Here is a 14,248-nt window from a genome sequence, read left to right on the forward strand (position 1 = left end):
TTCTTTTTTTAATTGAAATTTTAAAAAAATGTTTTTTAAAGGTTTGGAAGTCCAGCTTCCAGTTGCATGTTTGTGAACGTCCTGAAAAGGTACTTGGGTAGGTCTCCCACCCATGTGTTGAAGAACCTGGCTAAGAATAGTGACCCTGAGGAGAGCAGGCTGGGGCGCAGGCGCTCGGCCTAGCTCCGTCCAGTTCTGCCATCCACGAATTCACACCCATTCAGTGCTGGGGACACTGCTGCAAGACACACGCAGTGCCCCTGTGTCCCCACCCCCCCAAGGTCCCTGGCATCTGTCGCACACATTCATTCAGCGCCATTAGCTTCTCTCCAAGGACAACCTGGGGGTGGCTCCCTGTAGGGCCTGCTCAGCCCGAGGCTCCTGGGACTGGGGCCAATAAAAGAGGCCTTTTCAAAATGGCCTCGCGGCATTGGCATCCTTTCCAGACCCAAGCGGCTTCTTCTCTATTTTCTAACCCCTAGTCTCTGAGCTTTAAGCTACCAGCGATTTCCTCAGAATTTAATGGCTCATCCCCACGGTTCCCTCGGGAAGGCGGTCTCCGCAGTCTCTTGGGAAACACGGCTCGCCCAGCCTTTGTTGTATCAAATGCACGAGGAGCCATGTTTGCTTTCAGCAAACGGCGGACCGGGTCGCCGGAGCCGGAAGAGGGGTCGACCCGCGACAGGCCGTGGGCCCCACCCCGCCTGCATTCGGTCCCTTTCTAAGCTTTGAGGAAGAGAAATTGAGCCCTTTCCCAGCCCGACCTCTGACTCACTCGGCCTCCTCGGGCCCGCGTTCACCCTCCAGGTTCCCTATTTGCATCACGAAGTAATCACCTCGGGGTGTGGCAACTGCGGCTCTACCGCTCTGATTTTTAACGTGCCCTTGGCCAAGAGTCTCAGGGTGCCTTCTGGGACCTCGGAATCGCCCTGACGCCCCCGGGGCCAGGGGCAGTTTCCTGTCGGTTTCAAGACCCAGGACGCCACCGGGGTCAGGGCTCCGAGCTGGGCTTCCGGCCCCCGCTCAGGTTTTCTCTCCAACCCCACGAAACGAGCCCCACGCTCCAGGGAACAAGCTGCAGCCTCCAGGCAACCCAAACCCACCCCTCCTTCCCCCACCCCCCAGCGGGGCGGGGGCCGCGCGTCCACCGGAAGGGGCGGGGCTCAGTTCGGCGGGCGGGCGGCGTGATTGGCCGCGGCGGGCCTGACGCCCATTCCCGCTATAAGAGCCAGGCAATAGTCACCTGCGCCACAGTCCTCGCGGAGAGTCGCCGCGGTTTCTTGCTTCAACAGTGCTTGGACGGAACCCGGCGCTCGTTCCCCGCTCCGGCCGGCCGCTCAGAGCCTGCCCTCGCCACCATCTCACAGCGCCCTCCGACCGCCCCAAGGTCCCGCCGCCGTTACAGCGCCGCGCAGCCACCGCCACCGTTTCACCTCAGCCGCCCGCCATGACGACCGCGTCCCCCTCGCAGGTGCGCCAGAACTACCACCAGGACTCGGAGGCTGCCATCAACCGCCAGATCAACCTGGAGCTCTACGCCTCCTACGTCTACCTATCCATGGTGAGCGCGGGCGGTCCCACGGGGGGCGGGCGCGGCCTCCCTGGCGGCAGGGCGGGGATGTGGTTACCGGGAGGGACCCCCGCCTCCCGCCTCCCGCCTCCGTGCGCCCTTCTGGAAAATGGAGGCTGGTCGGGGTCCTCTAGAACTCCTGCGCAGAAATTCTGAGCAGTTGGCCCCTGGGAGTGCTTCCTCGTGGGCCAGGGCCGCCTCTGCGCACCTCAGTTTATTTAAAAAGAGCTGAGTTTTCTCCCGGGGTTGCCACACTTGCCACCAGTACGACCGTTTAGTTAGGAAGGTGGATTTTCGCATTTCCATCCCTTCTGCATTCGATCACGTGATGGGGGGCGGTGCTGAGGAGGTCCGGCTCCCATCCCCCTGAGCCCGGCGGAGCCTGCTGGGTAATGGTGTCCACCTATGGGGGCTGGTGCGAAGTGGTTTATCTCTCGTGGGCCGAACAGCCGCCTCCACCTCTCTGCTCTGCTTATCTCTTTAAGTCCCGCTTGAATTGAAGCATATTTCTAGAAATCTCCCTTTCAGCCGACACCGAGTTGTCTGCCACTCGTATTCTTTATCTTTTTTGTGTCTAAGGGTTGTGGCGTAATTGAACCTTTAGTTCTTGGATACAGTCCATCAACAGTTACGGGGCCTGAAAATTTTCCATGCAGTAATCGGTGGAATCAGTTTTCCAAAATTCTGGTTTTAATCGGTGTGGTAGGAGTTTTAGTTATAATTGTCTTATTACGTTTTGCAAATCATCCAAGAATAGACGTGTTCCGGATGGGTTTGGAATACGCCTGGATTTCTATGACTGTCATTGCATTTCAGGAACAACTGAATACAGCAAGGGGGTAAAAGGGACTAAAATTTTTGCTTGCTACTGGTAACATATTTACATACGTTGGCATTGCCCACAACTGTTATCTTGCCTAGTGAGTTAATTTTACATATCCATCAGCCTGCTGTGAGCTGGCAGCTCATGATTTTTTTGTTTGTTTGTGGTACGCGGGCCTCTCACTGTTGTGGCCTCTCCCGTTGCGGAGCACAGGCTCCGGACGCGCAGGCTCAGCGGCCATGGCTCACGGGCCCAGCCGCTCCACGGCATGTGGGATCTTCCCGGACCGGGGCACGAACCCGTGTCCCCTGCATCGGCAGGCGGACTCCCAACCACTGCGCCCCCAGGGAAGCCCGCGACTCATGTTTTAACATGGATTACCCAGGGAGGAGGGAGACAAGGCACTAACAGCGCAGGGTAAATACTCCAACATCTCTTCAACCAAATTTGACAGGGGCTGTAAGAACTTTACTCTGCACTTAAACAGATGCTTAAGATGTTCCATGGTGGAGGCAATTCCCATGATATTCTAACGGTTCCTTGTAGCGAAGTTTCAGTTTCAAGGACCAAGTTTCGTTTTTGTGTTTCAGAGTAAAAACTAATTACTGTCATGTTCAGTCCAGGAACACACCCTGCTCCAGTCTTCCTATGCTCAGACCCTTTCTTGCTGGGCTTTGAGAAGGAAGCCTAGGCTAGCAGACTGCCTTCCTTTGGGAATCCCTAACATGTTCATGTACTGCTTTCAGTCGTACTATTTTGACCGCGATGATGTGGCTTTGAAGAACTTTGCCAAATACTTTCTTCACCAATCTTGTGAGGAGAGGGAGCATGCTGAGAAACTGATGAAGCTGCAGAACCAACGGGGTGGCCGAATCTTCCTCCAGGATATCAAGGTGAACGGAAGATCCTAGGGTCTTCATGCCGCATCTGTCTAGCAGTCCTCTGACGTCAGAAATCACTGAGCCCAGCAGTTGCCTTTATTAGATGAGGGTACATTGGGTTTTTGTCTTTTGCGCTTTTTCGGGCCCACTGTCTAAGCTAAAGTTGGCGGACAGTAATGGGCAAGGATATTAAATTGGAAACGGTTGTCAGGGGGAACTTGGCTGTTCCTTTTGCCAAGCGCGGTTGTTACACATTAGATGCTTGCTGATTTGTGGTTTAAGTGGTGGAGGTTGCAGATGCACTGACTTAATCTCCTCTCATTCAGAAACCAGACCGTGATGACTGGGAGAATGGGCTGAATGCAATGGAATGTGCGCTACACTTGGAAAAAAGTGTGAATCAGTCACTACTGGAACTGCACAAACTGGCCACTGAGAAAAATGACCCCCATGTGAGTATTGGCAACCTGGGAGTAAATGGAAGAAATCATTTGTCTTAGGGGCTGGGGAAGCTTCCCAATAACTTGTTTTCTTGTTCTCTTTTCTAGTTGTGTGACTTCATTGAGACTCATTATCTGAATGAGCAGGTGAAATCCATTAAAGAATTGGGTGACCACGTAACCAACTTGCGCACGATGGGGGCCCCCGAATCTGGCATGGCACTGTATCTCTTTGACAAGCACACCCTGGGAAATAGTGATAATGAGAGCTAAGCCTTAGGCTGGCTTCCTGTAGCTACAGGGGTGACTTCCCTGGTCACCAAGGCTGTGCATGCATGTTTGGGTTACCTTTACCTTTTCTGTAAGTTGTACCAAAATATCTACAAGTCTTTTCCTTAGTACCATTCCTTCAAATAAAGTAATTTGGTACCCAGCTGTTGTCTTTGAATTCTTGGGTTGGGCTAGAAATGTATCTAGGCCATCTTCATTAAATTTGTAAGTGCCACCGTGGTTCAGTCACACTAATCAAAGTGAAACGCTTAGGAGGGTTTGTATTTACTTACTAAATTCCTTAGTTTGGGAAGGATACCAAAGCTTGAGTGTTTTGAATTCAGACAGGACTTAAGGATTCCTGATTCTGAATTAGGTGTTTTTATATGTTTCCAGTAGTTCTGGCTTTCACAATTTATATGTACAAAAAGCATTTTAAGGCTTAAAGTAGACTTGAAGCTACTGATTCTTGTTCTCCATTAAGGTAACCATTTAATTCAGGCTGTTGTAGGGACATATTCTTCAGTGTGGACAGCTATATGGCTATGACTGGATCAGTGTCCTGCTGGTGTACACGCAGGTAGGACCAGGCCGGTGAAGCATCCCCCTTGGGAAGCAGGCTAGGAATGTGCTTCATCCCTAGTGAGAATTTGAGCAAAGTTTACATGAGTATGGAAAGATACCTTCATTTCAATAGGAAAATAGCTGCAGTGGGAGGGAAGAGGTTGAGAGATCTTGAATATTAACCAGTGAGTAGTGTTAGAAGACTGCGGAGCCGTCTGGGTCCTTGCTAACCAACTACATTAACATTGTTTCCTAAACCAGCCGCAGGGATTTGTAAGTTTCCATCTGGCCCTTGGAAGTATGACAGATGTTAGGCCTTTTCAGTTTTCAATACAAAGCTAGGTATTCTGACCTCAGAATAACTGTTTGAAAATCATTAGAAATGAGAAGTTACACTTCCTTTTCACATCGTGATTGGGGGCTGGGGTTGGGGGGGTGGGTCTAATTGGGTGAGTGAGTGTCCAGGGAACCTGGAATAAAGGCAAACATCTGGTGGTACTGTGACAGCTTTAGGTTGGCCTCAAAGGTGCATGAAGAGCTCATTTAAGTTCGGAAGTCTTTTGGTGAGGTCCCCAAAGCAGTAAGATACCGCAGGGGACCTGGATTGCCCCACCTTACCATCTGCCAGTTCCCAGGAGTGTGGCATCCTTTCCAGGAGTGCTTCAGGACCACCACTGGTTATGGGGGAGTGCTCATATGCGGCCTCCCAGCTAAGCCTGGGCAGTAAGTTGAGTTCTTGGGCTACAGTCTAGAGTCCCGAGTTCTGCCTGTATTTTTATGTCTGCCACCCCTGCTTAAGGTGAGCTGGGCCCACTGGTAACGTCAGCCCATGTAAGCCTGGCTTAGTGGCCCTTCGGCGTTACTCTTGTCGGTGCAACCTCATCTTCCTATACCTGGGCCCCAGAGAAGTCTTGGTGAGTCAGGCTCTTGGGTGAAATAGGCAGAAATGGCCAACACTTCCCTAGAGCCCCTGCTGTGGCGGCCAGGTGCGTGCCCCAAGCCAGTGCTGGGCATGCCCTGGCTGGCAGCCACAGGACCATAGGAAAACTGGAAGTAGGGTGGGCTTCAGAGCAAGGGAAGCTGGTGGGGACCACCCCTGGTGGGCTGGGGTGTTTAGTGACCCTGGTTTGGGTAGAGGACAGACCTGTTTTCCAAGGCCCAATAGGGATCGCCACGATCTTTGAGTATAGTGTGTATGTTGCTTGTCGACTGTCCCAAATGCGGTTCTCTGAGATGTTCAGGGGCCTCTGACATGTCCGTTAGGTTAAACTCAACAGTTTTCCTCCTCATGTGACTCACTTCCGGGTGCTCCGTTGAGGCCCCAGCACTCTCTGGGAGCAATTCAAAACTCTTCTTGGACCTGGGAGTTGCAGGCTGAAGGCTTTGGTCTTTGACAGTGTCATCTATGCCTGAGACTTTGCAGAGGCTTGAGGGTGCTGACTGTCCAGGTGGGAAGACCATAGGGGTGTGGCTGAGGGGTGTCTGGGGGGCACTGTGGTAGCCTGACCTCCCATATAGCACAGCGGACTTGAAGGCATCCTCCCCTTTCCAGGCCTTGCTGTCTTCCTGATCACTGGTGTCCCATCCGGCTCCCCCGAGATTCTTGGGCTGGCCCTCATAGGAAAGGATTTCTTTCTTCGGCCACAGTAGTTTGGTCTTTGAGTTTGTCCTGGGGGGCTGGCGGTCATGGGATTGCAGCCCTAGGAAACGGCCAGTGATGCCAGTGTGAGCACCCTGCTCCTCCTCCGGATCTGCCTGGAACTCCATATCCTCCTTACCCAGACTAGAAAGAAACAGGAGACTCGGGTTAGTGGGCGGACAATGGCCTGAAGCCTGACCTGACTTCTCCCTTACCCTCTCTTCTCCCTCTGGCCCAAGGCCCAGGACACACAGTCTTCCTCACCTCACCTTTGACTCACCTCTCTGCTGATCCATCCTGTACCTCTCAATTAATCCCTCCTGGCCGAGCTCACCTCACTGTTCTGTGGCTCCCTCCCTAGCCTGGTATTTAAGGGCTTCCTCTTCAGCACCCACATTTTCCCTTTGAAACCCCTCACTTGAGGCAATCTGAACTACTCTTCCCCAGGTATGGATGGTCACGTGAGGCCCAGGAGTGACTCTGAGTAAGCCAGGGATTTGTGGTTCCACTGGGGAGCAGTATCCCCCCAGAGAGAAGTCTGGCTTCCCGGGAGCCTAAAGCCTTTACTCTGCAAGAGAAAGCCTACCCACCCCTGAATGTGGCCACCTTTGCCCACGTCCAAATTCTCCCCATGCTTCAAGGCCCAGCTCCAGATCCAGCTGGAGGCCACCTCTCAGGCAGCCAAAGGCGATCTCTGTTCTATACTCTGTACCTTGCCCAGGCATCCAGTACTTTGTACCTTGTATCCAGAGTCTGGGCCCTGGGTTTGAGCTCCCTCACTACATTGTGTGTTTCTTGGAGGCAAGGTCTATGTGTTATTATTCTCTGTTACCCTCCTTCCCCAGCAGCTGGGCTACAAACCATGGAAAACTCAGAGGCGACCTCCAGCAATGTTTCTGACCTAAGCAAGCCTCCATCCTTGACCATTTGATCACTTATCCAAACCTTCCTCACACCAACTAGAGACTCTAGCTAATTCTAATTACAGCTTAATAGGATATTCGGTTCTTAAAAAGAGAACAGTGCTTTTAATACTGTGGAAGAAAACCTTGATGGGATAGACCCTGGGATGCAGCAAACACTCTCCAAAGTCCCCTCCACTCTGTCATCCTAGGGAGAGAGAGCTGTCTGGGGCGGCCCTTCAGCCCGCCGTGGCCCAGCTACAGCTCAAAAGGGATTCTAACCAAATCAGGGAAAGAGGACCCATGTGGGGGAAAATGTGGCTGCTGTGGGCTGACCTGAGGCCCGTACTCTGTAGCAAGAAGTCTACTCCGAAGGTACCTGTGATGACCCAGCCTCTTGCTTGCTCCCTTGCCCAGGGAACCCCACTCCCACTCCCCATCCCAACACCCTGGCTTATCAGGAAACATAGCTCTGAACCAGAGTCAGGAACCAGGCCCTGACATCCCAGCTGCATCACTAATCGCTGACTGCCCTTGAGTAAGTCCCTTCTCTCTCTAAGCCTCAGTTTCCAACTCTGGATAAGGAGTGGGGCTTAGATTGGAGACTACCTAAGAGCCCTTATAGCTTTAAGAGTCCTTACACAGCACAGGGTAAGGGTTAAGGGTGTGGAGTTGGACCCAGACATACCTGGCCCACCTGTGCTGCTTGCTAGCTATGTGACCTTGGGTTGGGCAACTGACTTAACCTCTCTGAACCTGGACTTAATCATCTGAAAATCGGAGATAACAAACCAAGGTTATTGGAGCGGGATGGGGGGGGAATAGCTAATATATGTAAAGAGCTTAGTACAACGCCCAGCACTTAATAGGCACCCAATATGCATTAACTAATACTATTCTAAGTTCTTAGGCAGGCCCTTGCACTTGGGGTTTTCTATCCACCGAAGTGGTTCCCTGGCACTTCCCACCTGATGTTGAAGGTGGAGCCGAAAAAGGAGGGCCGACGAGACTGGGCAGAAGCGGCTGTGTAGGGGGGATGTGGTTCTGGCTCATTCCAGTACATATCTCGCTCCATCGGCGGCAGGTCCTGGTGCATCTCATCTACAGCCAACAGGGACACCTGGTCATTGGGGACAGAAGGAGAAGTCCAACAGAAAGGTCAGCCCAAGCAGGACCATGAATTTGCCAGGTGACTTGGAGAGGTCACTTGTCTCTCTCTGGGCCTCAGTTTCCCTTCCTGTGAAATGGAGAGACTGATGCAGCCTGTAGCCTCAAAAGTTAGGCTGAGAGCCCCTTCCAATGAGGATACAATGAAAAGCCTGCAATCCACAAGAAAGCCCTTACTTGACCATGCTGTCACCCTGATCTCAGACTTCCAGACTTCAGAACTGTGAGAGCTTCTTAAGTTGTCCACATACTGCTGGATTTGATCTTGCTCACAGGAGAGGAAGGAAAATGTAGAAAACTAGAGGTGTGCCAAGACCAATCAATGGGGAAAAGAATAGTCTCTTCAGTGAATGGTGCTGGGACGATTTGATATCCAAACATAAAAGAATCAAGTTGGAACCCTACCTCATACCATATACATAAATCAACTCAAAATGTATCAGTTAACTTAATATAAGATATGAAATGATGAAAAAAAAAAAAAAAAAAGTTAGGCTGAGAATCCTGTGAGTAAATGGTTGGGCAATTCACTGTGAGGCCTCCCTACAGAACTGTGGGGCCCCCTTCCTGGGTCCAGTTTGGGGAGGGGCCATGGGACAGGCTCTCTTCCTCCCCTCATACCTGCAAACTCCTGTCGACAATCCAGTTGGTCTCAAAGTCATCATCATCCTCTCCGAACGGGTTGATGAGCTGCTCTGCCACCTTGGGGGTAGGTGAGGCTCTGGAAATCCTCAGGTGGAACCCCTTGCAGCCTTGCTCCCACCCTTAAACCTTGGCTCCTGCCATGTCCCCCTCTCCACCCCCCTCAGTGATGCCCTTCCCGCCTGACCACTGTCTCCAAAGGCACTATGTAGGGACCCTCCTCTCCTAACTGGCCATGACTCCCTGGGCCACAGCTGGCCTTGTCCCGGGGAGGCTCACCTTCAGCCAGCCAGCATAGAAGAAGAACTGCAGGAATGTGAAGAGGGGTACAACGAGGTCCATCTCGTGGCCGGGGTAGGCCTTGGCTGGGTTCAGAAACTGCCGCCCAATCAGGCAAGCCAGGAAGAAGCTGTATACTGCCACGGTCACCACCTGGGAGGGAAAGGAGGTGTTGGCGGAAATGGGCTGGTTGGGGACCGTGGGATCAGGAAGCTCCCTAGGCTGGGAGGATGGGTCTTGTTCTGAGTTGCACACTTGTGTGACTTTGGGTCTCTGTGGTCTCCTCTTTAAAATGGGGATGATCACACTGCCTCCACCACCTGGACCAGGCAGGGACCTGGACTCTTTGAACTTGGCACTAGAGACAACCTGCCAAGTCCAGACCTGACTCCCAGGGTGAGCCTCTTCTTCAGCCTCTAAGTGAGCCCTTCCATCATAGGCTGCTTCCCGGGTCCTCCTCAGTTTCCCAAAGGGGCAGCTTCACCAGCCTAGTCCTCACCTGAGTGTACACCAGTGGGATACTGATCCAGTCGTAGGCATACAGCTGTCCACACTGAGTACGCAAGGTGTTCATTTCCTAGGGGGGCAGGAGGGAAGTTTGGGCTTTTGACCATCACCGGCTCTCCCAGGCTCACCCCCCAGCTCTTCCCCAGATACCAGGGTCTTGTGTTCATGGTCCAGCCCTGGCTGTGTGGTCATGGACAGCTCACTTAACCTCTCTGTGCCTCAGCCTCCTCAACTATCAAAAAGGAACCAGGATATCGGAGGTTCACTTTAGAGAGGGGAGGGGAGGGGAAATTGGAAAGGGGCCACCTTGGGCTACGGAATCCTGCTGGAAAAGATCCTACAGTCCCAAGTCAGGCTCTGGGAAGACCCTCAGAGGCTCAAACTTTCTCTTTGCACAAAACCTGTTCCACGTGGGGCATGACCCTCCCCGCTCTGCAGCAGCCCCATGTGTGCAGCGGGCTCACGTTGAGCAGGCTCTGGAGCAGGACAGGGTCCCGGATTCGACCTCCAATCCAGGCCTTTGTTGACAGGTTGGCAAACCACACCCAGGGCATCCAGAATGGGTTGTGTGGCAAGCTCAGTTTTTGTAAGTGCTTGTGTTCCGAGGGGGTCATAAAGCCTGCAGGGTAGAGTGGAGAAGACAGCGGGTAGCGGAACCTGCAGAAGGGGTGGCTGGCCAGGCCCTGCTGGGTGGGACCCAGAGTTCAAACCAAGTCCCTGCTGAGCCCATAGGGACCTCAGAGCTCCTTTGCCATCCTCTTTCTTTCAACAAATTATCACTGCGTGTCTACTATGTGCTGCTCTGGGCTGAGCACGTGAGAGGGATCTGTCTTACTAACCAGGATCAGGTCAGGCAAGGCCAGAGAGTGAGACTGCTGACGTACAGACTGGAAACCGGAGAACAGGAAGGGGAAGGGCAGTTCCCAGTTCCCAAAGCCCCACTCTGGCCCTCAACCCTCACTCTTCCCTCATCCCTCAAGAGTCCTTAGCCCTATCTCAAAGCCCTATCTTCCTAGAGTCTGTTCCTGGCCTCTCCCAACCTTTAGACCCCTGACTTCGCCCCGTCCAATTCAGATACCGCCCCCCCCCCCACCGTCCCAGGTCTCGACCCCACTCCGCTCCTGGTCCCACCCAATCCTCAGCCCTGGGGCCTCTGACTCCACCCATCTGCAGCTCCAGCCCCGCCCTCGTCAGCCTCTGGCTCCGCCCACTGCTTCGCCCGGCCCCGCCCACCTGCTTTAACCAGGTGTTGGGGGCTGGGAAAGCGTTTGTAGACCGCAGCACTGACGCTACGCAGGATGAGCACGTTGCCCAGGTTGGCGTAGCGCATGAGCGTGCGCCGCAGCAGCCGGCCCTGCTCGTCCTTGCCCTCGACGAAGCACGACACCAGGTTCATGAGGCGGTCGGGCCATGGCAGGTTCTCATATTGGTTCCACCAGCGGGTCACGACCAGTGTCACGTAGAAACCTGGGCAGGAGGGGCGGGAGGGGGGCGGGGGCGCGAGGGGCGAAGGCCCACGCTGCGGCCAGAGCCCAGCGAGGGCGACGCCTCGGTTTCTCCATCTTTCTAATGGGGCTGGGCCCAGCACCAGCCCTCCTGGAGGGCGCTTGGGAAGGGGAGACCATCAGAGCTTCGCATGAAGGCACGAGAGACTTGAGTTCTCTCTCTGGCCCCGCCTGCTTTCCCAGAAATCCCCCAGATACCTCCCCTCCTGCGCAAGGCTCCAGAGACTACTGTAATGTCGGCGCTGCCCTCAGAAAGTGGGGTCTTAGCAGAAACTAACACAGCAATGTAAAGCAATTATACTTCAATAAAGATGTTTAAAATAATAATAAATTTTTAAAAAAGAAAGTGGGGTCTTGAGTGCTAACAGCAGGACAGCCTTCCTAATGTCTAACTTCAGTCCCTCTGGCTGCAGGCTCCCCGTTTCCCTGAACCACCGAGAGGCACTGATGTGCCACTGGCCTTCCCCAGCTAGCTCTTCCTGATCTGCCTGTCTGGAGCCTGGAGCAGCCACTGGGACCCCAACACGCGGAGGGGGGAGCTCACCCAGCACGAAGGAAATGGGGATGAGCTGGATGTAGCTGTCACAATACAGAGTCAGCTTCTCAAAAATCACCTGCTGGTCGTCCGTCAGGGCCATCCTGGGGAAGGCGAGGGGTGGGGGGAAAGATGTGTAGACACTGGGAGGAGATGGCTGAGACCAGTCCCAGGTCCAGCCAGGCCCGGGGTAGGAGAGTGGCAGCCTCACCTCCCTATCCCTTTCACTGGCCTGCCTGGGGCCCCCCCTGTGGCCTGAGCCAGGTCCCCCTCTTTCTCCTGCTGCCCCGAAACCCCAATGGGCCTTCTGCTCCATGCCTGGAGGAGAAACCCTCAGGAGGTTTTCTATGAGGTGGAGGAAGGCAGGTCCTGCTGAAGGGGTCAGCTTTAGGCACCACTGACCTTTTTAAAGGATCCAAAAGACAGTTGTTTGAAAGCAGGTTGAAATAAGGAGTGTTTGGTCTTTAAAAAAAAATATCTGGTAGGGAGGGATGAATCGGCAGAACACAGAGCAATGAAATTGTTCTGTACAACACTGTAATGGTGGATACAAGTCATTATACATTTGTCCAAACCCATAGAATGTACAACACCAAGGGTGAACCCTAAGGTGAACTATGGACTTTGGGTGACAGTGACGTGTCCGTGTGTGTGGGTTCATCTGTCATCGCAAGTGTCCCACACTGGGGTGGGATGTTGATAGTGGGGGAGGGCTGAGTGGGTGGAGCAGGAGCGGTGGGGTATATGGGAACTCTCTGTACCTTCCACCCAGTTAAGCTACGAACCTAAAACTGCTCTAAAAAATAAAGTCTTAATTTTTTTAAGTATGTTGATACCCTAGTAACAACCAAAGAAAATGAACATGCTTTGTTATTAGTATTTACATTATGAACTCAAGAGTTTTATGTAGTTAATATTTTTTAATGCATTGCCGTCATTAATGCTTTTCCGTTAAAAATGCTGTCATATATTCTGTGGTTTTAGCTGTCTTTTATTGTTTAAATACACATTTTTATTGGGAAAAAAAAAGTATGATATGGGCCTGTGAGTCTGTGTGGGATTCAGGGAAACAGGCTGACTGAGTGGGACTAGGTAAGGCCTGGGTTCCAAGGCCCCTCCCTCGGTTTGAGGAAAGGGTGTTTGAGATGCTCCGACCTACATTGAGTTGCCCCCCAAGGCTGCCTCCTTTTCTCTCTTCCCCAGCCCCCAGGCCTCAGGCCCCACGGTTTACCACAAGCCCAGCTCAGCCTTATCTATTTCTGGGCATTGGCCCCCTAGATGGCTGGGAGGCACCCAGGAGCTCCAAGCCCTGGCTTGTCCCCCTGTACCTGTAAATGAAGCGGATGATGTAGTAGCAGATTAGGAAAATGAGGAACTCGCCGTAGAGCAGCTTGTAGATGCTGCCTCGCCAGCACAGCAGCAGGCGGGAGAAGGAACCTAAACGGGCATTAGCCACTTGGCTTGAGTAGGTGACGGTCATGGCCAGGCACTGAGCTGCAGCAGGTGGGCTTGGGTGCTGGTGAACAGACAGAGAGGGATACTGATGGGGGGGGGGGTGGCCAGGAAGGAGCAGGGACCTCTTCAGAATCTGTCCAGGACCCATGAGTGACCTTTTCCAGGACCCTTCCCTTCTCTGGGCCTCAGCTCTCCCATCTGGACACTGGGAGGGGGGCGGTGAGGTGACCTCCAAGAAGCCAGGAAAGTGAGCTCAGGGACTGTCCATAGCCTTGGCACAGAAGACACAGAGAGGTCTGTGCCCTTAAATTGTACCACAAAGGCAACAACAGAAATGTCCTCATGCTGGGCTCCTTCCTGAGTTATGAGCCCATCACGTTCAGTAGCTCCCCAAGCTCCATCAACCACCCTGGAGTGAGAACTGGTAAGGGGCATGGTCAGCCTTGGCACCACCCTGTCCCGCGTGCCCAGAACAGAGCCTGGCTGGTGGAGATGTTTACTGAATGGTGGCCCCAGGGCCTTTCCACCTGCTGATCCTCCTTCCTGGGGATGCTCGTCCTAATCTAACTGTATGGCTCACTCCCACTTCAGATCACCTCCTCAGAAAGGATACCCGCAACCACCCTACCTGGAAATAACACCCTAGTACCACTGGCCCTCTCTTCCCCTCGCCTTGCTCCATTTTTCTACATGGCACTTATCATGTTATAACTGCAATTATATTTTGCATGCTACCTGCTTGTTTACTGCCTATTCCCTCCTGGGAATGGAGCTCCTATTGTGTACTCATATGTGGTGCTCAATAAAAATTTACTGAAGCAATGATTGGCACCCCATCCTCCCCCTACCTGCTCTGATGCAGCCACACTGGCTGTCTCTGTGCTTGGTGTTCCCTAAGTTCATTCCTACCTCAGGGCCTTTGCACAGACACACAGGTGCCCACACACCTGCACATGTGCTGCCTGTGTGTATCCATTGTGTGCACATGTACAGGTTATCTACCCCAAAGACCCTCAATGTCCCAGCCCAGCCTTCTGGGGTAGCCCTTACTCACAGTTGGGGCTCCAGG

General features: G+C 53.1%; 2 protein-coding genes across 2 annotated transcripts; one reads left to right on the forward strand and one right to left on the reverse strand.

Moving 5' to 3' along the window:
- Positions 1-1,259: 1,259 nt before the first annotated feature.
- FTH1 (ferritin heavy chain 1) lies at positions 1,260-4,147 on the forward strand. The gene is made up of 4 exons (XM_079709034.1): positions 1,260-1,561; positions 3,140-3,286; positions 3,601-3,726; positions 3,823-4,147. The coding sequence occupies exons 1-4, from the start codon at positions 1,448-1,450 to the stop codon at positions 3,985-3,987; spliced, it is 552 nt and encodes a 183-aa protein (XP_079565160.1). The 5' UTR covers positions 1,260-1,447; the 3' UTR covers positions 3,988-4,147.
- Positions 4,148-5,661: 1,514 nt separating this feature from the next.
- On the reverse strand, positions 5,662-13,231 carry BEST1 (bestrophin 1; the record flags this gene model as incomplete). The annotated part of the gene is made up of 9 exons (XM_079708565.1): positions 13,053-13,231; positions 11,734-11,828; positions 10,918-11,151; positions 10,149-10,303; positions 9,677-9,754; positions 9,178-9,330; positions 8,878-8,958; positions 8,058-8,209; positions 5,662-6,331 (listed from the first exon to the last, which is right to left on the reverse strand). Exons 1-9 carry the CDS (start codon positions 13,202-13,204, stop codon positions 5,662-5,664), a joined length of 1,770 nt encoding a protein of 589 aa, XP_079564691.1. The 5' UTR covers positions 13,205-13,231.
- Between the last annotated feature and the right edge of the window lie 1,017 nt (positions 13,232-14,248).

Source organism: Hyperoodon ampullatus (assembly GCF_949752795.1).
Source record: "Hyperoodon ampullatus genome assembly, chromosome: 7".
Taxonomy (NCBI): Eukaryota; Metazoa; Chordata; class Mammalia; order Artiodactyla; family Ziphiidae; genus Hyperoodon; species Hyperoodon ampullatus.